The sequence below is a fragment of the Cetorhinus maximus genome, chromosome 12 (genome assembly GCF_964194155.1).
Source record: "Cetorhinus maximus chromosome 12, sCetMax3.hap1.1, whole genome shotgun sequence".
NCBI lineage: Eukaryota > Metazoa > Chordata > Chondrichthyes > Lamniformes > Cetorhinidae > Cetorhinus > Cetorhinus maximus.
The window spans coordinates 117265272-117291398 of NC_135890.1; the positions used below are offsets into that span (position 1 = coordinate 117265272).

A 26127-nucleotide genomic window follows, 5' to 3' on the forward strand; every position below is an offset into this window, starting at 1 on the left:
GCTATTAGCCACGTGTTATTCTGATAGCAACTTTTGAACTTTTGTGTTTGAATATTTAGTGTGCAGCTTTAACAAAAAAAAAGTTTCAAGTTGCTGCTATTTTTTGTTTTAGTTCCACTTCCATCATTTTGGCTTTGCCAACAAGCAAAGATCTTTGCTGAGGTGCATTGGCACCTATTCAGTCAATCATTTTCACCCAAGATACGGTGCAGCAGAGGGTGAACACCAGTGGGTACTGTTTTTTTAAAAAAGAGCACCCAGAAGGAAAGTGGGACTATTTTTCCAATGGAATGAACCATCCTGAACCATTGGTTATATTTGGGTGTTACTCTGATTTCAACCATTTTTGTTTTAAGAGGGGGAAATAATAGGAAGCTACTCTGTTATTCAAACACTTTGATTATTCTTTAGGCATTTGTTAGAATAGATCATGAAGTGCAGAGAATGTTTTAAAACACAAAAACACACATTAAGGCTTTGTACATGATATAATTGGACCATTACACAAAACTTCAATGAGTTTATTGTGGGGAACTTGTTGATCTTTGAAGTACCTTTAACCATCCTAAGGCAAGGCATACAAGTTACTAAATAGAAACTGAGAAACACAGGTTTCTATGATATACCCTTTAACAATGGACTGGAATAACAGACTGAGTGAAGTTTGTCAAAGTAGAATAGGCTTTCATTTGCTTTTGGTTAAAATGACCTTTTACTAAAGTCTCCTGACATTTTCAAAACGCTCTGAGAATAGTAAATGTCTGACTGAGAAACGAACTCTACACTTTAGTATTTCACCAACTATCATTTTTCAAATTCAGTTTTTCAATTTTTTCCATGCATCAGTCCTTTAAATCAAATTCAAATGGGGATTTTTCTAATCTCACTACTAGTTAAGAAAATCCAAATCATGGGAGCAGTCACAAGGTCTGCAAATGTGCTGACGACGGGACATTCCAACTGTTGCACTGTTGTCTTTGCCTTGGAAGACAAATATAATAAACAATAATGGAGTACCACAGTCCACAGAGAGCCTCTAACGCATAAAACTAAGCCGCATTTGCCACATCAACCATGGGAGCTGATTCTTTGTTCCTTAGAAAAATGAAGGGCAACATTCATACACACTTAGCTATCCAGCAGAGTCATCATGCAGACCAATCTATAAAGATGTGGCATTTTTAGTCTCAATTCACTAACTCCTATCAGGTTCTCAGATTCAGCTATAACATGCAACAGTGAAGGTCAGAGGAGAACACAGGCTGGGGGAAAAAAGACTTGTGTATATAAAAAAAAAGCTTGGATTTTTAAAAATTTCTGCCATTTCAGCCAGCTTCCTGAAAATGCACAAGAGCCACCGTCAACCATTTGCTGTCCAACCCATGTTTTTGTTTTCCTCCAGTTTAACTTAGCAGTTCCAGTAAGAAACTGATGTGGAACATGATCAGCTCAATTAGCCCTTTTGCCCTTTGGAAGCATTTGGATTGCTGTGAGTGATCTATTCTCTGGCCACTCGTCGATAAATCTGAATAATGCATTTTCTTTGTATGGCAAAATATCAATTGAATCAGAAGTTTTGTACAGTTCACCATCATCAGGCACATTGTAACCAGTTCGTTAGGTAAAAGTAATCAACACAAGTATCAGTTTTTAAGGCACAAGGTGAGAAAACTTTGTTCATCCTGTATTTTAAAAGAGGAAACCATTAAATACTGGTGCCATGCATGTTATAAATGAAAACCTAGCAGCTTCCACCTTCCAGTCGATTGCCCATCGGGAATTTTTCTTTACTCTTTGACGGGATGTGAGCATTTATTGCCCATCACTAATTTCTCAAGGTGGTGGTGGTGAGCCACCTTCTTAAACCGCTGCAGTCCGAGTGGTGTAAGTATACCCACAGTGCTGCAAGGAAGTGTGTTCCAGGATTTTGATCTAGCGACAGTGAAGGAACAGCGATGTAGTTCCAAGTCAGAATGGCATGTGGCTTGGAGGGGAACTTGCAAGGTGGTCGGTGCTCCCACGCATCTGCTGCCTTTGTACTTTTAGGTGGCAGAGGTCACAACCTCTCCTCCCCTCTCGGTGATTGAAAGTTCAACTGAATGGATTATTTACTCACGTTTTTCCAGGTGAGTCTTGAAGCCAAAAAATATCATCACTGGAAATGCCGAGTTCAGCCCCTGGAACCTTACACAAGAAATTGAGCATTTTACATATTTTTTAGTCAAAAGAAATATTGCTTTTTATTTGTCTATTACAAAAAAATAAACAGCATGCAGGACAAAGAGTTGTTTTAAAGACATTGACTACAGAAATACTATTTTCAATTCTTCCCAATTTAATTTGTAAGATTTTAAAACAGAAATAATCTTTGTAAGTCAACTAATTTTCAACAAAGTGCATCCTTCAATTAAGCTACGCTTTGGATGGCACAAGTGTGAAGCAGAGCAATAGAGATCATAGGAATGACTGGTCTTTGCTGATCCCAGTCAAAATGTTTTTTGAAACCACTTCAATTCTCCTCAGTGCACCTCGAATGAACTCAGGGGAAAAACTGAGCCAGAATTTCTACTCCTGACAGCTCTCTTGTAACCCTACTAAAAAGTGGTTGTGGAATAGAATTAGGGTCAGCTGTGGAACTGGAAATAGTTATAGCAACAAATTGACATTTAGATGTGAATATGTCAATGTATAAATAATCACAGTGCATGGCAATCGTCTTCTTAGACAATTGGGTGCACGCGCAAGGGTGGGCGAGCTGGGCGTGTGTGTGTGTGTCTGGCTCACTCCGTCTCCGGGTTCTCATTCACCCCCACACGCTCTCTCACCCACTCTCACAATGGATGAAGATGTGTGAATGAGTGAGCACGCTGAGCCTGGGAGTGAGCTGGGGGACACACATTCCCAATCTTTCATTCTCTGTCATCTTTATTGCTTGTTTTTTTTAAATCATCAATTTATTGTTTTGACCTTTTTGCTCGCTCAGCAAATTGATTCTTTTCCATATATCAACCTTTTATTTGAAATTCATGTCTAATGTTGTGCCAAGCCTTATCTTACCGAAATTTGTTCATCAGCCCACGTGAAAAGTTTGGACAAGCCTGGGATAGACTATAACCAGACACAAGGCAAAATCCTCTCTTTGCAGGACTAAACAATGTGTATTACTCAACCTCAAACTTGACAGTCTCACTCAGATATTTTCAAGATGGATAGCGTGGGACAAAAGAAAAAGTAAATCACACAGGAGAAGGTAAAACATAGATAAAAGCAAATCACTGCGGATGCTGGAAGTCAAAAATAAAAACAGAAAATGCTGGAAAATCTCAGCAGATCTGACACATGCTGTGCTAAGGTTGGGAACTAAGCTTGCAAAAAAGAAACTTTAAAAATTAAATTTGTGAGTAAAGGTATACTTTTCTCCTTCCTTGGTTTTCCTGTGCACTGTTTCCAGCGGACAGGTTTAGCAAGTAACTGATTACCAGGCCTCCACTAAACCAAAACAACACAAAAGCAAAATATTGCGGTTGTTGGAAATCTGAAATAGAAACAGAAAATGCCAGAAATACTCAGCAGATAGTAGGCAGCATCTGAGCAGAAAGGAAAGCAGAGCATTCCAATGAAAGATCACAAACCAGATGCTATGATTCTAAATGATGTCCAACAACAGCATGATGCGACAGCACATTTAAATTTTCCCTCCCGACAGAGAAGCACCCAATTTACACACTGAGCCTCGCAGGGGCTGAAGTTGTTGATTCAGTACATGTGGGATTGCAGAAATAAGTGCACATTCATCATAGGATCCTAGTGCCTAAACACAAAAGTATTAAAAGTCCAAGCAAATTATGTATTATAAACTGCACAAGAAACAATTGAAACTTACGTCTAAGGGATACTTTGGCCTGCCTCCAGTTGAGATCACAATGTTTTCAGCAGTCAGAATGGTCTGCAAATAGAATCCATATTATTCCAAGTCAAAACTGTGCACATAATGAATTGGGTGAAGTTGGCAAGCAATGGACTGTAGCTCATCAAAACTTGCAATGTTGAAACCTGCTACGACAGGAGTGTCCAACCTTTTCATGCGCACTTTTACCTTGGGGCAGGGGGTGGGGGATGATGCTGGTGAATTGGGTGCAAGGACTCTGGCAAAAGACCGGGAGGTGGTTGCTGAAGAGATCACAAGAGTGTGGGGGTGACAGTTACTCTACCGCTCTGACTCTCCATGACTCTTCCCCCACCATGTCCCCCCTAACTCCAACAACCCCCTCCAGGCTCCCTCTACCCGCCTCGCCCCTAGTCGCTCACTCAGTCTTCCCCTCCCCTCTCTCTCCCTTCCGCCCACTTCGCTCTCTCCCTTCCGCCCACTTCGCTCTCTCCCTTCCGCCCACTTCGCTCTCTCCCTTCCGCCCACTTCGCTCTCTCCCTTCCGCCCACTTCGCTCTCTCCCTTCCGCCCACTTCGCTCTCTCCCTTCCGCCCACTTCGCTCTCTCCCTTCCGCCCACTTCGCTCTCTCCCTTCCGCCCACTTCGCTCTCTCCCTTCCGCCCACTTCTCTCTCTCGCTCTCTCCCTTCCGCCCACTTCTCTCTCTCGCTCTCTCCCTTCCGCCCACTTCTCCCTCTCGCTCTCTCCCTTCCGCCCACTTCTCCCTCTCGCTCTCTCCCTTCCGCCCACTTCGCCCTCTCGCTCTCTCCCTTCTGCCCACTTCGCCCTCTCGCTCTCTCCCTTCCGCCCACTTCGCCCTCTCGCTCTCTCCCTTCCGCCCACTTCTCTCTCTCGCTCTCTCCCTTCCGCCCACTTCTCTCTCTCGCTCTCTCCCTTCCGCCCACTTCGCCCTCTCGCTCTCTCCCTTCCGCCCACTTCGCCCTCTCGCTCTCTCCCTTCCGCCCACTTCGCCCTCTCGCTCTCTCCCTTCCGCCCACTTCGCCCTCTCGCTCTCTCCCTTCCGCCCACTTCGCCCTCTCGCTCTCTCCCTTCCGCCCACTTCGCCCTCTCGCTCTCTCCCTTCCGCCCACTTCGCCCTCTCGCTCTCTCCCTTCCGCCCACTTCGCCCTCTCGCTCTCTCCCTTCCGCCCACTTCGCCCTCTCGCTCTCTCCCTTCCGCCCACTTCGCCCTCTCGCTCTCTCCCTTCCGCCCACTTCGCCCTCTCGCTCTCTCCCTTCCGCCCACTTCGCCCTCTCGCTCTCTCCCTTCCGCCCACTTCGCCCTCTCGCTCTCTCCCTTCCGCCCACTTCGCCCTCTCGCTCTCTCCCTTCCGCCCACTTCGCCCTCTCGCTCTCTCCCTTCCGCCCACTTCGCCCTCTCGCTCTCTCCCTTCCGCCCACTTCGCCCTCTCGCTCTCTCCCTTCCGCCCACTTCGCCCTCTCGCTCTCTCCCTTCCGCCCACTTCGCCCTCTCGCTCTCTCCCTTCCGCCCACTTCGCCCTCTCGCTCTCTCCCTTCCGCCCACTTCGCCCTCTCGCTCTCTCCCTTCCGCCCACTTCGCCCTCTCGCTCTCTCCCTTCCGCCCACTTCGCCCTCTCGCTCTCCCCCTTCCGCCCTCTTCTCCCTCCCCCTTCCGCCCTCTTCTCCCTCCCCCTTCCGCCCTCTTCTCCCTCCCCCTTCCGCCCTCTTCTCCCTCCCCCTTCCGCCCTCTTCTCCCTCCCCCTTCCGCCCTCTTCTCCCTCCCCCTTCCGCCCTCTTCTCTCTCTCCCCCTTCCGCCCTCTTCTCTCTCTCCCCCTTCCGCCCTCTTCTCTCTCTCCCCCTTCCGCCCTCTTCTCTCTCTCCCCCTTCCGCCCTCTTCTCTCTCTCCCCCTTCCGCCCTCTTCTCTCTCTCCCCCTTCCGCCCTCTTCTCTCTCTCCCCCTTCCGCCCTCTTCTCTCTCTCCCCCTTCCGCCCTCTTCTCTCTCTCCCCCTTCCGCCCACTTCTCTCTCTCTCCCTTCCACCCACTTCTCTCTCTCTCCCTTCCACCCACTTCTCTCTCTCTCCCTTCCACCCACTTCTCTCTCTCTCCCTTCCACCCACTTCTCTCTCTCTCTCCCTTCCACCCACTTCTCTCTCTCTCCCTTCCACCCACTTCTCTCTCTCTCCCTTCCACCCACTTCTCTCTCTCTCCCTTCCACCCACTTCTCTCTCTCTCCCTTCCACCCACTTCTCTCTCTCTCCCTTCCACCCACTTCTCTCTCTCTCCCTTCCACCCACTTCTCTCTCTCTCCCTTCCACCCACTTCTCTCTCTCTCCCTTCCACCCACTTCTCTCTCTCTCTCCCTTCCACCCACTTCTCTCTCTCTCCCTTCCACCCACTTCTCTCTCTCTCCCTTCCACCCACTTCTCTCTCTCTCCCTTCCACCCACTTCTCTCTCTCTCCCTTCCACCCACTTCTCTCTCTCTCCCTTCCACCCACTTCTCTCTCTCTCCCTTCCACCCACTTCTCTCTCTCTCCCTTCCACCCACTTCTCTCTCTCTCCCTTCCACCCACTTCTCTCTCTCTCCCTTCCACCCACTTCTCTCTCTCTCCCTTCCACCCACTTCTCTATCTCTCCCTTCCACCCACTTCTCTCTCTCTCTCCCTCTGTTTTGAAAATACACATCGACTCAGCACCCACTGATCTCTGGGGTACTGAATGCCAAAGAATCACAACCTTTCAAGTGAAGAAATTTCTCTTCTTCTCAAATGACTGATACTTTATTCTGAAACTGCGACTCCTTCTTCTACATTCCCCAGTCTTGGGAAACATATTCTCAGCATCTGCCCTGTCAAGCCCATTCAGAATTTTAAGTTTCAATTAGATTACCTCTCATTCTTCTACACTCCAAGGAAAATGGGCCTAGTCTACACCTTCTTTCATCTTTTATTATAACATTGATATTAGAAATTTCTATGGCTAATAGAAACGTCCTATGTAAACTGGTCATGCTGTAATTACCAGTAGGTTGCTCACTGTTGTGAAACAGCAAACTTACTGAAGCAATATTTCACCAATAATATAGACACCCTACTCTTCCTGCAAGATACAAGGTCTCATAGATATCTTCTACTTTATAAAAGTTTTGGTCAAGACGCTAGTAACTTTTGTTTGTTCTTTCTCCCAAAGCTTCTTGTCCTCGGATATCTATATTGGCCCAGATTTCGTGATCAGTGTGAAGTGACTGTGCTCACCTCTGATGTCAAAGGAAGCTGCTCACAAAGATCTAGCAATCTGGGTGGTGTGGATTTCCCCTTTCCCAAGGCTAGTTTGAATCTAGCACCATGTCAAGGGGATCTCCAGGTGTCCAGGAAGTAAGATGCACAGATTATCGTTCATTTTTAATTAAATTTACAGAGAACACCATTAATAATTGGTACCCAAGGAATTATGGTAGCTGAAATGTCAAAAACAACTTAAAAAAAATTGAAAATAAGTGGCTGTTTTTATCATAATGGAATGTCATGCCCAATCTATTATGAACTTCCAGTAAATACTTTGAAAATCTGGACACAAACAAGCTATTAAAATGCTCCTGCAAATCATGTAACCTTTGACTTTACAGGGTGAGTGTGAGAGAGAAACAGCGTGGTCATTTAAAGGGCGAGAGTGAGAGAGAAACAGCGTGGTCATTTACAGCGAGAGAGTGAGAGAGAAACAGCGTGGTCATTTACAGCGAGAGAGTGAGAGAGAAACAGCGTGGTCATTTACAGCGAGAGAGTGAGAGAGAAACAGCGTGGTCATTTACAGCGAGAGAGTGAGAGAGAAACAGCGTGGTCAATTACAGCGAGAGAGTGAGAGAGAAACAGCGTGGTCATTTACAGCGAGAGAGTGAGAGAGAAACAGCGTGGTCATTTACAGCGAGAGAGTGAGAGAGAAACAGCGTGGTCATTTACAGCGAGAGAGTGAGAGAGAAACAGCATGGTCATTTACAGCGAGAGAGTGAGAGAAACAGCGTGGTCATTTACAGCGAGAGAGTGAGAGAGAAACAGCATGGTCATTTACAGCGAGAGAGTGAGAGAGAAACAGCGTGGTCATTTACAGCGAGAGAGTGAGAGAGAAACAGCATGGTCATTTACAGCGAGAGAGTGAGAGAGAAACAGCGTGGTCATTTACAGCGAGAGAGTGAGAGAGAAACAGCGTGGTCATTTACAGCGAGAGAGTGAGAGAGAAACAGCATGGTCATTTACAGCGAGAGAGTGAGAGAGAAACAGCATGGTCATTTACAGCGAGAGAGTGTGAGAAGAGCAGGGCCTTTAACAGTGAGGGAGTGAGGGAAGAGTGAGAGACCATTAAAGAACGCAAGAGGGAAAAGAGCACAGAGAGCAGCTGATGGGTGAGTAGGATTGGTGAGTATTTCTAGTCTTTAAAGTAAAGTAAGGTCTTTAGTTTGTGTTTAGATCGCTAGTCTTTTTTTTCTCTTTTTATTAAAGATAGCTTGTTAAGTATAAGATCGATACTGGTGTGTATAAAAAATAATTATATTAAGTGTAAAGAGTGGGGATAATAATAGAGCAATTATTAATAACGAATAAAATACAATAGTGATGGTAGGGCGGGCAATGTGTTGCTGCTGCAGCATGTGGGAGCTGCTGGACACCAAGATGATCCAGAGCAAACACATCTGTACCAATTTGTTTGCAGCTCAAGGAGCTTTGGATCCGAGTTAAGAAGCTGGAGTCATTGCGTCACATCAGGGAGGGGGGAAAGTTACCTGGACACTTTGCTCCAGAAGGTAATCACACCCCTCAGATTAGGTAACTCAAATTTGGTCTGTGATCAGGGACAGGAGGGTGTGACTGCAGATGAAGCGGGTTTGGGGACCAGGGGGTAGTGTCCGAGGAGCCTCAGCCCCTGAAACTGTCCAACAGTTACAAGGTTCTTGCAAACTGTGTGGATGAGAGCGGGGACTGCAGGGAGGATGAGCGAACTCAGCACAGTGGTACACGGAGCCATTCAAGTGCGGGGAGGAAATGGGAACGTAGTAGTGGTAGGGGACAGTATAATTAGGGGGATAGATACCATTCTCTGTACCCGTGAGCATGAGTCCCGAAGGCTGTGTTGCCTGCCCGGTGCCTGGGTTAAGGACATCTCCTCAGGGCTGGAGAGGAACATGGAGTGGGAGGGGAGGGGTCTAGTTGTCGTTGTCCATGTTGGTACCAATGACATTGATAGGACTAGAAAGGAGATTCTGCTGAAAGAATTTGAACAGTTAGGAGCTAAATTAAAAAGCAGAACCTCCAAGGTAATAATCTCGGGATTGCTACCTGAGCCACAGGCAAACTGGCATAGGATAAATCAAGGAGTTAAATGCGTGGCTCAGAGATTCGTGTGGGTGGAATGAGTTTCAGTTCTTGGGGCACTGGCTCCAGTACTGGGGTAGAAGGGAGCTGTTCTGGTGGGACAGCTTCACTTGAACCGTGCTGGGGCCAGTGTCCTGGCAAACCGAATAACTAGGGCTGTAGAGAAGGCTTTAAACTAAATAGAGCTGGGGAGGGTTCTGGAAAGGAAGATGTAGAATCCATATTGGTAGAGGTAAGAAATAATAAGGGGAAGGAGGCACTGGTAGGGATCAGGCTATTTTGGATCTGGTAATGTGTAATGAGACAGATTTAATAAATGATCTCAGAATAAAGGATCCCCGAGGAAACAGTGACCATAACATGTTAGAATTTAGCATTCAGTTTGAGTGTGGGAAACTTGGGTCGGAAACAATTGTGCTAAACTTAAATAAGGGTAATTACAACAGAATGAGGGCAGAGTTGGCTGGAGTGGACTGGGTAAGCAGTTTGGCAGAAAAGACGGTTGATGAACAATGGAAGGCGTTTAAGAAAATAGTTCATGACTCTCAAGAAAGATATATCCCAGTGAGGAAGAAGGATTCAAGGAAGGGGATAAACCAACCATAGTTAACCAAGGAAGTTAAGGACAGTGTCAAATTGAAAGGAAAACATACAATGTGGCAAAGATTAGTGGTAAACCAGAGGATTAGGAAAGTTTTAAAAACCAACAAAAGATGACCAAAAAAAAAATAAAGAGGGAGGAAATAAACTTTGAAGGTAAATTAGCAAGTAATATAAAAACGGACAGTAAGAGCTTCTTTAAATATTTAAAAAGGAAGAAAGGCGCCAAACATAGGCCCCTTAGAGAATGAGGCTGGGGAACTAATAATGATGAACCAGGAAATGGCAGAGGAGTTGAATAAATATTTTGCTTCAGTCTTCACGGTGGAAGATACTAATAGCATACCAAAAATACTAAATAATCAAGGGGCAAAGGGCAGGGGGGAGGAAATAAATACAATAACTGTCACTGGAGAAAAAGTACTAGGGAAGCTAATGGAGCTGAAGGCTGATAAGTCCCCTGGACCAGATGGGTTACATCCTAGGGTATTAAAGGAAGTAGCTACAGGGATAGTGGATGCAATTATTTACAATATATATTAATGGCTTTGATGAGGTAAGTGAATGTGCTATCGCCAAGTTTGCAGATGACACAAAAATAGGTGGGAAGGCAAATGGTGAGGATGACACAAGGAGTCTACAGAGGGATATAGACAGGTTAAGTGAGTGGGCAAAAACTTGGCAGATGGAATATAATGTGGGAAAATATGAGGTTACGCACTTTGGCAGGAAGAATAGAGGAGTTGAATATTATCTAAATGGAGAAAGACTACAGATGGCTGCAGCAGAGAAATATTTGGGAGTTCTTTTGCATGAATCCCAAAAAGCTAACATACAAGTTCAACGGGTAATAGGGAAGGCAAATGGAATGTTGGCCTTAAGGGAATGGAGTATTAAAAAAAGGAAGTCTTGCTAAAACTATACAAGGCACTAGTTAGACCACACCTAGAATACTGTGAACAATTTTGGTCCCCTTATCTAAGGAGATAAACTGGCATTGGAGGCAGTCCAGAGAAGGTTCAATAGGTTGATCCCGTGTATGGAGGGATTTTCTTATGAGGAGAGGTTGAGTAGGTTGGGCCTGTATTCATTGGAATTTAGAAGAATGAGAGGCAACCTTATTGAAACACATAATATTCTTAGGGGGCTTGACAGGGAAGATGCTGAGAGATTGTTTCCCCTTGTGGGAGAATCTAGGACCAGAGGGCTTAATCTCAGAGTAAGGGGCTGCCCATTTAAAACAGAGATGAGGAGGGATTTCTTCTCTCAGAGGGTAGTCAATCTGTGGAATCCTTTACCGCAGAGAGCTGTGAAGGCTGAGTCGTTAAGTATATTCAAGGCTGAGATCGACAGATTTTTAATCAGTAAAGAAAACAAGGGTTATGGGGAAAAGGCAGGAAAGTGGAGTCGAGGATCTCAACCAGTGAACTAAATGCTGAAAGTGTTGAAGACCACTTTGTGTCATCAACAAGAACTGAAAGGAGTTTGGAAGACATCGATCAAAATCAACCCATTGAATTCTGCACTCCGGAATTGGTGCTATTGAACTGTTTTATCCAACCCTTAAAATCTATGTTTTTTTATGTCTTGTGTGTCTTATATGCGTGTGTATAGAGATTTAAGAAGGGTAGAGTTTAGGTTATAGAGTTAGAAATTAGCAGTTCATATTCCCTTCTTTTGCCACTGGTTAATGACAGTTTGTTCAATAAACAATTATTTACTTATTAAGTTTACAAACCTGGTGCTCATATTCTGTTAACCTAAATTAAACAGTTAGGTAGAATTGGGGCAATCTTGTGGTTTGGTCAAAGTTTTCACATTTGTCACGGCTCAGGGAACAGTGGTGCTTGATATTAAAGCGCGCTATCCCCAGTGAGTCGCGACATAATTAAATATGGATATTCACAGCCATCCGGGGAATTCACACACCTCTTTGTTTAAGGATGGGCCAACACAAAAGGACAATGGAATTTCCAGACTATCTGACTCCCTGTTTCATACTGAACAAAAGGGAAGATCAGAACTCGCTTGATGGTAAACAGAAGTGAATAATTCCTATCATTATGACATATCATGATGGCTTTCCCCATCCAAACTAGCCTGGGTGAACCTCAGAGGTGTTCACCCACAGCACAGGATGTGAAATCAACGTAAACACCACTCCTTATTTGGAAAAGGACTTGAAATTGAGAAGAGGCATGTGGGGGAAGCCATGTTTTTGTCTGCTTTTTAAAATCAGCTAAGAGCAGTTTGCATTTAGTCATCAGTTGGTCAGAAAGCCAGACTACAAACTAGCTGCAAGTCATCAAGCAACCAAGGTAACTCACAACTATATCCTGAAAACGGGAGATCCTAACAGAGAGAAGGACACCCCCGCAACCTGTTCCAGTTTAAAGTTTGCCTGAGAAACAACCTCCTTGCTATTTGACTACAGGAAATCTCTCATCCTGCTGTAAATACTTCACTTTACAAGACCTGGACTTCAACTTTAAGCCATCAAAATCATTCAAAAAACCAAAGTGCATCACCTTCACCTGTACCTAATATTTGTTTGTGTGTGCGCGTGCATGCGTGCGAGAGATTGAGTGGGTAACATTACTTCAATTTAGAGAAAGTGTGTGAAAATAAATAACCATCTTTATTTTTTAACCTACTAAAGATTGCTGCTGAAATTATTTTATTGGAACACGCACTCAAAGGGGTACGAAAACACACACTTCCATACAAAACATACTGATCACAGGCATTAAGAAAACAAATATATTCTGTCCATGGCAGGAGAAATTTAACAATCCATAAATATAAAATTAGTTTCTCAGGACCAGTGTTCAGCAATAATTATAAACTTAGTACACTGTTAAAAACCCAGTCACATCTCAATCAACAAAATGCAACCTTTTCAAGGGTTTTTTTTGAACAGCAAAACTAATTGCATAACGTGGCAGGTTCTCGTCGGTTTAGCAATTTCTAACTAATTGCAATCTGGAAGTTACATCAACAGTGTACCCTGTGAGGAAGCGTAGAATCACTGATAGCAATTTCTGGGTTTGAGTTTAACTGTGCATGTGTGGGCTCAGTTTCAGAACAACAATGACAATGAACACTGAGTTTCGCCACAATTACCATTGCAAAGTTTACTTTTTTCGCTTCCTGTCCCCTAATCAGTGGATTTGAGTCATTTAAAGAAGTAAAAGGTTTCTCTCTTGATTTTTCCTAGGCCCCATTCTACACATACAAACACAGAAGCAGGAAAGAATGAAGACAACTGCTTAATGGATTGCTCACTGCATTCTAGAAATATTCTGGGAAATGAGCTGGTCTTGCATAAACCTGACTGGCACCAACAAAAAGCCCATGGAGTGTAGTTATGCAAGAGTCTTTGCCCAATGATGATATTAACCTTGGTGGGTGGCAACAGGAGTTTTCAACACAATTTTACCAAAATTTCTCTTTGATCCTCTCCCCCTTGCTCACAGCATAATGCAATAAAATTGCAAACTCTCAATCAACCGCATATAAAACACAATCTTGCCCCCATCACCACAAAGTGCATCCAAAAGTATCTAAACTGGTGTTGTAACTACAAGTGCAGAAGCCTTACCTTTTCGCCTTGCTTGGACTCCCCTTGAACAGTATGTTTGTCTAGAAAAACACCTTTGAGATTCTTATACTTCACCTTCCTGTTAAGGGTAAGGAGAGGTTACATGTTCTGCTCTGGAAATTAAATACATCCAAATGAAATGTGATTTCGGAGAAAAATGCTGAAAATGCACTGCAAGTGCCTTTTAGAAAGTGCCGGATGACGTAGGTTGTACTCACCTATCTTGAAGTTGCACTAGATGTCCCCAGTTTAAGGATTTCACATGGCTTTGAACAGCGTTTGCCATGGTACCCCTGAAGAGGAATGGAAGCCATTAGCTACTATGATCTGAACAAGAGCAAAATACCGCGAATACTGGAAATCTGAAATAAAAACAAAGTGCTGGAAATACTCAGCAGGTCATGCAGTATCTATGGAGAAAGAAACAGAGCTAATGTTTCAGGTCGATAACATTTATCAGAAGAGTTACACGTCATCAGCTACTCTCATTATGTGGTGAAATGCAACATTTACGCATTGTACCAATCCAAGCTCTGGAATCAGGAATGACATTCCCTCAATTTAAATCACCAATAATGAGATTAAACCATCACTTAAGGGTTTATTTTTAATTTCAAAGCATCACACCTACTGCCCTGAGGCCTGCTAGACACTTCTGAACAGACCATGGGTGAGCATGCTCACTCTATGCAGCCTGATTCCAATTCATGTACAGTGAATGGTACAAAGCTAAGCACACCAAACTTACTAAAGCATCCTGAGGTGTGCAGAATTACACAAAAGCAGCAAACTAGAGCAACACCAGCAGATCTAAAACAACAGAAAACTGTAAGGTGATGGAACAAGAAATGCCAAACAGTGATATACAGTGAATGGTTGCTTAATAAAAAGACTTGCATTTATATAGCACACTTGTCAACCTCGGAGCATCCAAAAATGTTTTACAGCCAATAAAGTACTTTTGAAGTGTAGTTACTAGTGTAATGTAGGAAATTGTGCATGCCCCCACAAACAGCAATGATCAAATCATATATTATCAGTGATGTTGATTGAGGTTTAATTATCAGACAGGATATCAGGGATGTTCCTCTTCAAAGTGGTGCCATGGAATAATTACATCCAGACTCCAGGTTTAATGATTCATCCAAAAGATAAACTTGCAATTATGTAATGCCTTTCATGACCTCAGGACATCTCAAAGCACTTTACAGACAATGAGGTACTTGAAGTGTAGTCACTGTTCTAACAGGAAACATTACAGCCAATTTATGCACAACAAATTCTCACAAACACCAATGTGATAATAAGCAGATAGTCTGTTTTTGTGAGGTTAGTTCATAAAATCTTAAAGTACAGAAGGTCATTCAGCCCAATGCACCTATGGTGACTCTTTGAAAGTCTGAGGTATAAGTATTGGCTAGTTCACTAATGAGAACTCCCCTTCTCTTCGATAGAGTGCCATGGGATTTTTTTATGTCCACCTGAGTACAAAGGCAGGGCCACCATTTAATGGCTCATCTGAAAGACAATGCAGCATTGCCTCATTACTGCACTGGCATGTCAGCCTAGGTTTTTGTACTCAAGCTTTTGGTATGGGACTTGAATTCACAACATTCTGACTCAGAGGCAAGGATGCTACCCACTGAGCAGAGATCATTATCCAGCTTTCACTTTCTGGACAGAGGGCATTGAAGAAATAACAATAAAGGCAGTGCAGCAGACATTTCAGGACATTTGTAGTAAATCATGACCTGGAAAATCTAATTGTGGAATGTCTTTATGGTGATCTCTGAAAATAATGCAACAATTTTTGAGATCATCAAGCAATTAGGAAGGCAAATGATATGTTAGCCTTCATTACAAGGGGACTGGTGTGTAAGAATAAGGAAATTGACTTGCCTGGAGGGGAGTGAATGAAAGCTCACTGGATTGACTCCTGGGCTGACAGGGCTAGCCTAAGAGGAGAAATCAAGTCGAGTGGACCTTTATTCTGTGGAGTTTAGAAAAAAGTGAGCTGATTTTTTTAAAATGTTCATGTGATGTGAACATTGCTGGCAAGACCAGCATTTATTGCCCATTCCTAACAGCCCTCAAAAGGTTGGTGGTGAGCTGCCTTTTTGAACTGCTGGAGTCTGTGTGGTACAGCTACACCCAAAGTGCTGTTAGGGAGGGAGCTCTAGAATTTTGACCCAGCGATCTCACTGAAGTGTATCTTTTTTTTTTAAGATGGCATATGGTAGACACAGAGAGCCTGTTTCCCTTGGCTGGAGAGTCTAAAATCATTGTCTCAGAGTAACCGGTTGGCCATTTAGGATTGAGATGAAGAGAAATTTCCTCAAAGCGTTGCAAACCCTTGGAATTCTCTACTCCAGGGAGCTGTGGATGTTCAGCTGATGAGCATATTCAAGACTGAGATCAAAAGATTTTGGGCAGTAAGATAATCAAGGGATGGGGGAGAAGTGGAGTTGAGGTACAAGTTCAGCTATGATTTTATTGAATGGCAGAGCAGGCTCAAGTGGCTGAATGGCCTACTGTTGCAATAGGGAACTAAAGGAAAGGATCAGGGCACAGTTATAGCCATTCACTAAGAAGCTGTTTGTGAACTATTTGTCTACTGGGATGTACCTCAATAACATCTACATAAACATAGTTATTAAAAGAGATTATCTAACCCAGTATCATTTGTTAGTAATATTTAGAACACTCAGCGTGTATAATTTTGAACATTCTTTTTTCAAAAGGAGCACCAATGCATTGTGGGAGAGTCCAAAGAAAAGCAACATTGCAGACTCTGGTACAATGGACCCCATCTTATGAGTTCAAAAAAAATTGAACATTTTTTAATTGGAAAAGAGAAAATTAAAAGATATGACCCAGTTCTTTAAGATGGTGAGGCATTCCTGAGAGAGTGACTATTTAACTTGACTTTGATCACACAATTACAGAGGACAGAAGCAAAACAAAAAAAAAAATCAACAAGCTTCAAGGTCTGCAGTGGAATTCCTTCAAGCCAGAGCTGGGCCTGTTTCCGGCTTAGGAAGACATCACTTCTCACTCAAGGTAGGTGCTGCAGGGAATTCAGGGCCAGAGAGATCTCCTGTACTAGTTCCAATTGCCTAGATGGGTCAGACAGGAATTTCCCACAATTTCTTTCCTTGCAAATTGGCCTGGGTTTTTTAATCTGCTTGTTCACCTCTCCGAGGAAACAGCATGGCTTTAGATGGGGTGGAGAGTTGTCATGATAATATAATTTTCATAATACTATTGTGATTTATTGTAAAAGTGGGTTAATAGTGGAAGTTGGATAGTTTGTGTGCGGGGGGGATTTAATTGAATTGGAGACAGCTGGTCTGGAGGCTTTGAGTTATCAAAAAGAAACCAAATTTGACATACTAAATATGTAAACATGGCTGAAGTTTTAGAATGTGAGATGTAAGGAAAATTTGTATTTTTAGATAAATTACGGTAGTTTGAATTTCAAAGAAATGGTAGGGTATTACCCCTAGCCAGAAGTAGCTACGCCAAACTGCGTTTATTTTTCCCCAAAGGTTACTGATAAAAATTAGTACTATGAAAGATTTATATTATGAGAAAAGTAAAGTTGCAAAAACATATGGGAACAATGGAATTTGCATTAAAAGGGAGAAACATGTATAAAGGAGATGAGATTATGTATCAGGAGAATGGCATTCTAAGATTTAACAAGTGTGAAAAGCTTCCAGTCTCTGTGCATCAAGTTGCTGTCTACAGGAACCAAAGCTGAGAAAACGCACTTTGAATTCGATTGTTCAGGGTATTGCGTGGATTTGCCTGGGTCTGTTTAAATCTATTTGTTTTACTGTTGCCTTAACAGGGGTGTAACTGGAAGCCAGAATAATTAGGGGTTTTAGGAGTTATTATAGTAGTAATTTGTAGACCTATGCATGTGCTTGAAATCCTTTCCTTTGTTAATCAAATGTTTAATTTAGTTTTCTAAAAACCTCTGAAGTCATGGTAGTCTTATTACTTCTGAATGCAGGGCAGGTATCTCGAAATAAAATATAATTGCAAAGCAGCTGTGACCGCATGATCAAGTTTCCCTCGTGGATTTGTGCCGACTAGCACATATCATCTGCCATGTCATAACAGAGTGTATCGGTTATGCACAAGGCATCATAATTGTGTGGGGCAGGCTGGATGGACTAAGGGGTCTTTTACTGTACCATCATTGTTCATATTTGTTTGTGTGTTTGTTTATAGACAAGAGAAAACTCCTTTTCTTTCCCATCTCACCCAACCTTCACCCCTAGAAACCTGGAGTAGACTCACAATAAAACCAGCTGAGATTCTGCGAATCCATGCGAGGTGTGGTCAGGAATAAATTTAACAGTACTTTATCCTTTTTTTTTAGATTGGCTCATCACCTGTCTTAAGAAACTGATGGATTGGAGCCGATCTGTAATAAAGTAAACTGCACTTATGTTGTGGAGGGAGGGGCTAAATGAGAAAACTGACCCTATTTTGTTTTATAATTTAAACACACTTTTCTTGGGGAAAGAGTACAATATATCATTATTTTCTAAAAAGGTATATTGCTCCTTTAAGCAACTTCCTTCTAATTTCCAAAGTCCCTTTTAGTCAGCAAAATAAAAGCAAAATACTGCGGATGCCGGAAATCTGAATTAAAAACACAAAGTGCTGGATAAATTCAGCAGGTCTGGCAGCATCTTTGGAGAGAGAAACAAGTTTCAAGGAAGTGTCATTTTCGGCTTGAAACATTAACTCTGTTTCTCACTTCACAGATGCTGCCAGGCCTTTTGAGTTTTTCCAGCACTTTCTGTTTTTATTCCCCTTTTGCAGCCTCTTGTATCCTATTTTAGATCTCTACCTGCAACAGAAAAAGAGCATTCAAGTCCATCAACTGACAACTAGAGGGTATTATGTGCCGAGGACAGACAGCCAGGAATTACCTGATATTTTTGTTGGCTTGATGGGAACTTGAAGCAACCTGACAACTATATGTTTATCACCTGCCAGTTAAAGAGTAGGCAGATTGGAATGATTTCTTCATCACATCACTCGAGGTGTGAGGCAACACACATTGCAGACTTGCCACTAGGTTTAGGGAAAATCATCAAATCAACATTCTTTGTATTCCTCTCATTTTCCAAACCTAACTGGCGCCTCACTGCCCGAATGTACCTTCAGGTGCCTGATGAGATCATCTGACTGGTGCCACACAAACTCAAAACAGATTAACTTATTTCCATATGATGCTTTTAAGAAGCAGAAGCGCCTTAGAAAGTTAAACCAGTTTTTGTAATTTTTAGTCTTTATTCTAAGTCTGTGCAAACAGCCAAAGTAAAAGAGTTTGCTGTTCATTCTTTAAATCTTATACTCCATTCTTTTAAAAAACCAGGTGTAATGGTTATTATTCTAGGACCTTCACCTACTGACTTTTTGCTATCAATTATTATAGAAGTCTGCTGACATTAATCAGGGAAACTAACCCACAGGCAAATTATATTACATAGTTTCCGTCAATGAAAAGTAATTTTCGCTTCCCAGTGATTGAAATGGTATACTGCATTCTTACAAGTTAGCCAGTTGGAATTGTGACATGTGTACCACCTTGGGAAAGTCAGCTCACGCTGCTTTAGGACCATAGGAACAACTGGTGAACTGCAGAACTGTTCCACTGGCTGATCGCATTAAAAATATAAACTGCAATTAAACCTACTGTACATCTAACTGCATTTATTCACACTCAGGAATTGCATGCACAGAATTTCTGTTTTCCTACCCACAATAGGGAGAGTAACCGGAAGCCAAGAGTATAAAATAAGAACAGAAAATGTCGGAAACATGCAGCAAGTATGCCAGCATCTGTGGGGAGAGATCTGAAATGTTAAACTGGAAAGGTTAACTCTGTTTCTCTCTCCACAGATGCTGCCTGACCTGCTGAGTGTTTCCAGCGTTTTCTATTTTTATTTCTGATTCCAGCATCCGCTGTATTTTGCTTTTGTAGCCAGGAGTATAACCCAGGTCTACTGCTCTTCATTATTCTTTCCAGGTACAGATCTCAAACTAATACATGAAATACATGAGGTGTACAAATGGAGGAGTTACTGCATAAGAGCTGAATTCACATACATCTCCAATCAGATGCTTACACCTCTAGACCCATCTTTAGTTTCTTCCATCACCACCTCTTTCTGCCTTGCACTGTTATCCCTTTTGTCATTTAATCACTCCTGCCTTCCACCCTATCATAGACCTTCTGTTTTGATCCCACCTTCTGCCCTCCCATTCCCTGCCATTGTATTTCGAATATGAGCAAGGGAGCTCTCCGTGTATCCTGGCCATTACTTATCCCTCAATAGATGTCACACACAAAAAAAGACAGATTATTTGGTCATTGCGACATTGCTGTTTGTGGGGGCTTGCTGTGCATAAATTGGCTGTGTTTCCTACATCACAATGGTGACTAAAATTCAAAAGTACCTCATTAGCTGCGAAGTGCTTTAGGACGTCCTGTGGTCATGAAAGGTGCTATTTAATGGAAGCCACCTTTTTTTGCTGAGTGTTTCCAACATTTTTTATTTATTTTTCATATTTTCAGCATCCACAGTATTTTGCCTGATGCTGAATTATGGTTGCTACCATACAAAATTGCCATAGATACTTTTTCTCAACCCTAGTACAGACAAACCCACACTCCTTATGACCTTCCTCCTGAACTTATGCACAAAGTAATCTGGGATGCTGGCCATGGGGTGAATAATGAACCTTTAACAAGTAGTGTAACTGAAACAGGATAAATTACCACCGTACGTACTTGGTCATGATAATGCATAAATAATATTCCATATTTCTCAGGCTACAAACTAAAAATCAGGTTTAAGAAAAATAAAACTAGCACAGGAACAAGTTAAAAACAAGGTATGGATAAAGCACATTGTGTCACACGTAGGACACAGAATCTGTTGCAAAATGATGAAACATTTAGGTTTTCCCTGGAAAATTACACATCCAATTGTTCTGTCAATGCAAAAATTAAATACAAAAATGAATGTTCACAGGATGTTTCATTCACCCTACCACATGGGTTTATAAGTGGCATGTAACATTCATGCCATACAAGTGTCAGGCATTATCTCCAACAAGAAAGAATCATCTCCCACTGACATTCAACAGCTGAAACTCCCATCTCCTGACTGCCCAAAGCCTGTCTACCGTTGCCAAGTCAGGAGTGCGATGGAATACCCTCCACTTACCTGGATGAGTACAGCTCCACCAACACTAAAGAAGATCGACACCATCCAGAACAAAGCAGAACCACTTGATCAGTATCCCATCCACCAACTTACATTCACTACCTCCAACATTGGTGCACAGTGACAGCAGTGTACACAATCCACGAGATGTACTGCAACAACTTACCAGGTCTCCTTTGACAGCACCATTCAAACCTGCAACATCCTTAGCAGGGCAGCAGATACATGGGAACACCACTAACTTCAAGCTCCCTTCCAAGCCACATACTGCCCTGACTTGGAACTACATCACAGTTCCTTTGCTATTGCTGGGTCAGAGCCTAGAACTCCCTTTTGCACAACCAGAACGGTGGGTGTACCTACGCCTGATGGGACTATAGCGGTTCAAGAAGGCAGCTCACCACGACCTTCTCAAGGGCAATTAGGGATGGGAAACAAATTCTGGTCTTGCCAGCAATGCTCACAACCCATGGAAGAATAAAATAATCTGTTTGGCAAAGCAGAGCATCACAGAAGATTTCTTGATTCATGGTTCTGATTATACATCCCTTTTCACTGTCATACGAATTGGGACAAAGGGAGATCATGTGGTGCCAAACATTTAGGGCTGAGATGGAGAAATTTCTTCACTCAAATGATTGTGAAACTTTGTAATTCTCTACCAAGAGTAGTGGATGCTCAGTCGTTGAGTATATTCAAACAGAGGTCGATAGAATTTTGGATACTGAGGCAATCAAGGGATATGGGTTAATGCAAGAAGGTGCAGTTGAGGTAGAAGATCAGCCATGATCTTGTTGAATGTCGGAGCAGGCTTGAAGGGTCAAATGGCCTCCTCCAGCTTCTATACTTAAAATTCAAAGCTAACATTCTCAATCATACAACAGTGCTGGTCAAAAAAGCTGTTGAGAGGCACAGATACTGCCTAGCAGATGATCCTCATTATCATGTTTACATAGATGGAACCAATGATCTCAGATGCATGATAACTGTGCTACACCCCAAGAGAGATGGTCAACGCCAATATTGGCACTCATCAATGGTGCTCGTTAAGCAAACCAGTCAGTGTTAGCAAGTCCTTTTCAATCAACATTAGTTCACTAGTCAAGAGAGGTATTTTCTCTGATACAAAGGAACTCCCAGGAGCCAAAGGAGACATTTTTACATTTTTAACAATCCTATCAACTATGATTTACAACAAATAAGCTTTAAAATGTAGCATCCTTCGTGTTTCAAAAGGAGGCCTCTGCAATTTGCCATTGCAGTCCTTCATATTATATTATTTCTGTTCCCTCACAGTCAGGCTAGGAAGTTATTTAAACACATAGCCCTAACCGACTCCCACAAATTAATCAGCAGAAATAGAAGTAAAGGATGTCAAGGATAATCATAACTCTCTATAATGACTTAATTTTGTTTTAATGGTTCTGCGAGTGAAACACCTTCATTAAAACACATCATGACCAGTAGCTGTATGCTAATCACAAAAGCTCCTACTTATCTTTGTGTAACATTCAATTGCACTCCTCTCATTATACATACTGTACAATAAATCATAATCTATTAAATGGCAGCACTCCAAATGCTCCAGATGTTGGGAAAGGAGAAACTATTGCTTGTATAAAGGGAAAACAATATTAGTTTTGAAATACTAGAGCTACCTAAATTGCTTGCATCAACTTATGACTGCCATGATAGCAACAAGTCATGGACACCAAATGATCCCAGGTTCCAGTGCCATAGTGTGCCAAGTTAGCTTATCCAGGATCATGGCAAAGGTACCATAATTGGTCAAGCATCTCAGAACCAGGCAAAGGAGAAGTCAAATCAGGATTCAAAATGCTGACTTCTATCCAGTGAATCCCAGCCCAACAGAAAGGGTACATACGTAGTTGTGAGGGAGAGATTCAGGTTCAACAACAGTAATGGTCAGTCAAAGCACACAAACTAGGCTCACACTTTCCAAAGAACAGACACTTGCATCAGCTGCTACTGAAGGAACTGCTGCCCATGCTACTGTACATTAATATGCAGCAGTACGTACCATCTACAAGATGCATGACAGAAACTCACCAAAGCTCCTGAGGCAGCACCTTCCAAACCCATGACCACTACCATCTAGAAGGACAAGGGCAGTAGACACATGGGAACACCACCATCTGGAAGATCCCCTCCAAGCCACTCACCATCCTGACTTGGAAATATATTGCCGTTCCTTCACTTTCACTGGGTCAAAATCCTGGAACTCCCTCCCTAATAGCACTGTGGACGCAACTACACCACATGGACTGCAGCGTTCAAGAAGGCAGCTCACCACCACCTTCTCAACGGCAGTTAGGGATGGGCAATAAATGCAGGCCCAGCCAGCGACGCCCACATTCCATGAATGAATAAACAAAATGACAGTCCAGGGACAAAGCAAGATGAAGAGAGATAAAAAGACTCAATTACACATTTTCGTCTGAAAATTTCAGGCAATCAAGTTAAAATTTTCAAGAGGTTTAGAGGGGAATTAATGTGCTGGCCCTACTAATGCAAAAATGCAATTTTTTTTTAAAACCCAACAAAAGCATTTGCAAATATAGCAAAAAGAAACTGCATTTAGATGATGCCTGATAACATCCACATGCCACTTCAAAGCTTTTCATAACTCATGGATTACTTTTAAAATGGAGTCACTGTTGCAAGACACTTAAGTGGGGCTGTCAAGATCCCACAAGCAATAAATGAGATAAATGACCAATTAATCTATTCATGATAATGTTGACTGAGGGGAGTAATGTTGGCCAAGCAATGAGAACTACCTGTTCTTCTTTAATTAATGCCACAGGGTCTTTTACATCCCTCTCTGAACTACTGGACATCTCATCGAAAGATGACACCGTTGACAATGCAGCACTACAGACAGTATTGCACTGAAACGTCCACCTAAATTGTGCACTCAAGTCTTTGATGAGGGTTGAACCCTCAAGATCTTCTGACTCTGGGGTAAGAATTTTGCCAACTGAGCTATTCTGACACTTACTGACTTTAAATATAAGGAAACAAACTGTGCTTCTACGTCACTGGTTCTCAGCACCATTCCCTACTCAACAGGAGGGAGAAGGCAACCAACTCTCAGGTTTACGCCAAGGGGCCTGTGCAGCTAATGCCTTGGGAGTGCAAGCAAGCATGAATTCTTCTATCCACCTGCCCTGACCAAAGATTAACTGTATTCCTTTATGATTTTTTTTTAGTTTGTATAATCTATCCTCCTGCAATAAATGCCTCACCACTTCTCAGGACCTCCAACTGTGATACACACCATAACAAAACAATTTATTTTTGTGTGTTAAAAATTTGAACATACCAGTCATGCTGTACAGGCAGGGGTATATCCCAGCCATAATTCTTGGCATCTTTAATGGCACCCCCCAGCAGGGCTGCATGATGCATTAGCTTTTTCGGAATACAGCCTACATTGACACAAGTGCCACCAAGACCCCATCTCGTGCCTAGAAGACAGCAAACAATGATGTAAGTTACACACCTTCTTGCAACAAAATAGATGCCACATTCCTAAGTAAAAAAAAATACACAAGAGATTCAATGAAGGAAAAAGACTTGTATTTCTGCAATGCTTTTCCTGTCCTCAGGACATCCCATGGCATATTTTACACCCACCTACAAAGGCAGACAGGACCTCGGCCAAATATACCCTAAATATGGCACCTCTGACAGTGCAGCACATCCTTGGTTTCAAAGCATCAGGCCATATTATATACTCAAGTCTCGGGTGGGGTTTGAATCCATAACCTTCTGATTCAGAAGCAAGAGTGCTACCAACCAAATGAATCTTATCCTAAGTTTTTATTTTGAACTTAATTTGAAATTGATTAGTGATTTACACATTTATGTTAGAAGGGCAGAAAGTAAAAATTGTATTTTCCTTCTGTCTTGTCCTGCTTGTACCAGGTGATCTGCTGTAATGTTCTGTCATGCTTGTCTGTTTTGCACCATCCTCTCACATCCTCTTCTGCAACCGTTCGGTGATATCCATCATCCAACTACACCTACGTCAACTCCTCTTTCCGCTTCCCTTCACTTTGCCCTCCAGGGGTGATCTCTGTAGCTTTTCAGCTCTGATCAAATGGCCAAAATACTGGCATTTTCTTTTCTGTATGTCACTTTTTTTATGAGTTCTTTTTGCTCTTGCAATTTCAAGCAGTTCTTAATTTGTCTTATAGCCTATGGAGTTTTAAGCATACTTCTTAGCATCAACGGTCTTTATTTTCCTAATTTTCTCTTTTTTTCTTAAATAAGCCTTTCCTTGAATCCTTCTCCATCTGACCTCGAACCTCATCCCTGGCCAAAAGATAATCAAGTGCTTTGGAGGCCATAATTCCTGTCTGCCTGCTTTAGTAATAAAGTAGGTAGGAGAATATAAAATGGCGAAACAAATTGGAAAGTTTGTTGAGACAAGTTTACATTTGTCAAAGTAATCAGCACTTCAAATTTAACCAGGGGAAAATTAATCCTGGAGCTAGAAAAGAAGGGAAAAGTACCTTCCATCAGCCAACCACACAGAAAGCCTTGGTAGAACAGGCCAAACGTCAGCAAAAATCAGGTTGGATTCAGCTGAGAGGTGGAAGATACTGGTGGAGTCTTAATAGTGGAGCGTAAGGCAAGGCTGCAGGTGAAGCAGGTTAACAAAGGCAGGAGCAGCAAGACTGTGGAGCTGAGTCCTGAGCAGCAACCAACATATGCACAAGGAAACAGGAGTAGTTCCATTTACAAATTGCTTCTGTTCCAAGAAAGGCTCAACCCTTCAGTGAGTTCTAACCTTCGTTTGACAACTCTGAAGAGTAGAGTTGGGGCTCATGGGTGGTGGGGATTGGTAGACAAAGTTCAGGCTTCTCTGTGACTGGAAAGTCAGGGCATGTTTTCTGGTCTGGATCAGGGCCGAGCTAAGCAGTGGAGTCGAGGTTCATCTGTGGCCACAAAATCAAAGCCTGCCAGGAGGCTGGAGTTAGAGCTCAGCTCCACCTGGGGAGCAGAGTCAAGGCCTGCCAGAAGGTCCAAGTTGATACAAACATATCGGTACAACTGGCTTTGTTGCTTCCATAGGAGAAGATTATTACTTATGGTACTTTAGAGAAATAGAAAGATTGCAGATTGATACCTTGAATCCAATTAATGTAATCTTATTTCAGCCTCCCAGTATTAGTGTTCCCAATTACTGTGTATCTGAGGGAGCCACAACCAATTTTACCATGTGTCCACCTGAGGAATGGTCACTTGAGAAAGGCAGAGGACAGCTGCTGGCGGCTATAGATTGGACACTTGCGGAACTGAACCAGCATGAGTCACTGTCTTTTGAAGGTGGGTGGGAGAAGTGGGAAAGTGAGAAGATGAAAGGAGTAAAAAATAAAAAATTATTTGT

At 42.6% G+C, this 26127-nt stretch overlaps 1 protein-coding gene across 2 annotated transcripts in view; it reads right to left on the bottom strand.

Annotated features, from left to right (window-relative positions):
* The window catches only part of txnrd2.2 (thioredoxin reductase 2, tandem duplicate 2), a 94082-nt gene that overhangs the window by 60250 nt on the left and 7705 nt on the right, over positions 1-26127 (bottom strand). For both annotated transcript variants that reach the window (XM_078554483.1, XM_078554484.1), the window contains exons 4-8: positions 24055-24199; positions 13671-13745; positions 13453-13531; positions 3884-3946; positions 2117-2184 (exon numbers count right to left, since the gene is read on the bottom strand). In XM_078554483.1, the coding sequence (XP_078410609.1) occupies positions 2117-2184; positions 3884-3946; positions 13453-13531; positions 13671-13745; positions 24055-24199 (430 nt within the window). The remainder of the gene's footprint in view (positions 1-2116; positions 2185-3883; positions 3947-13452; positions 13532-13670; positions 13746-24054; positions 24200-26127) is intronic.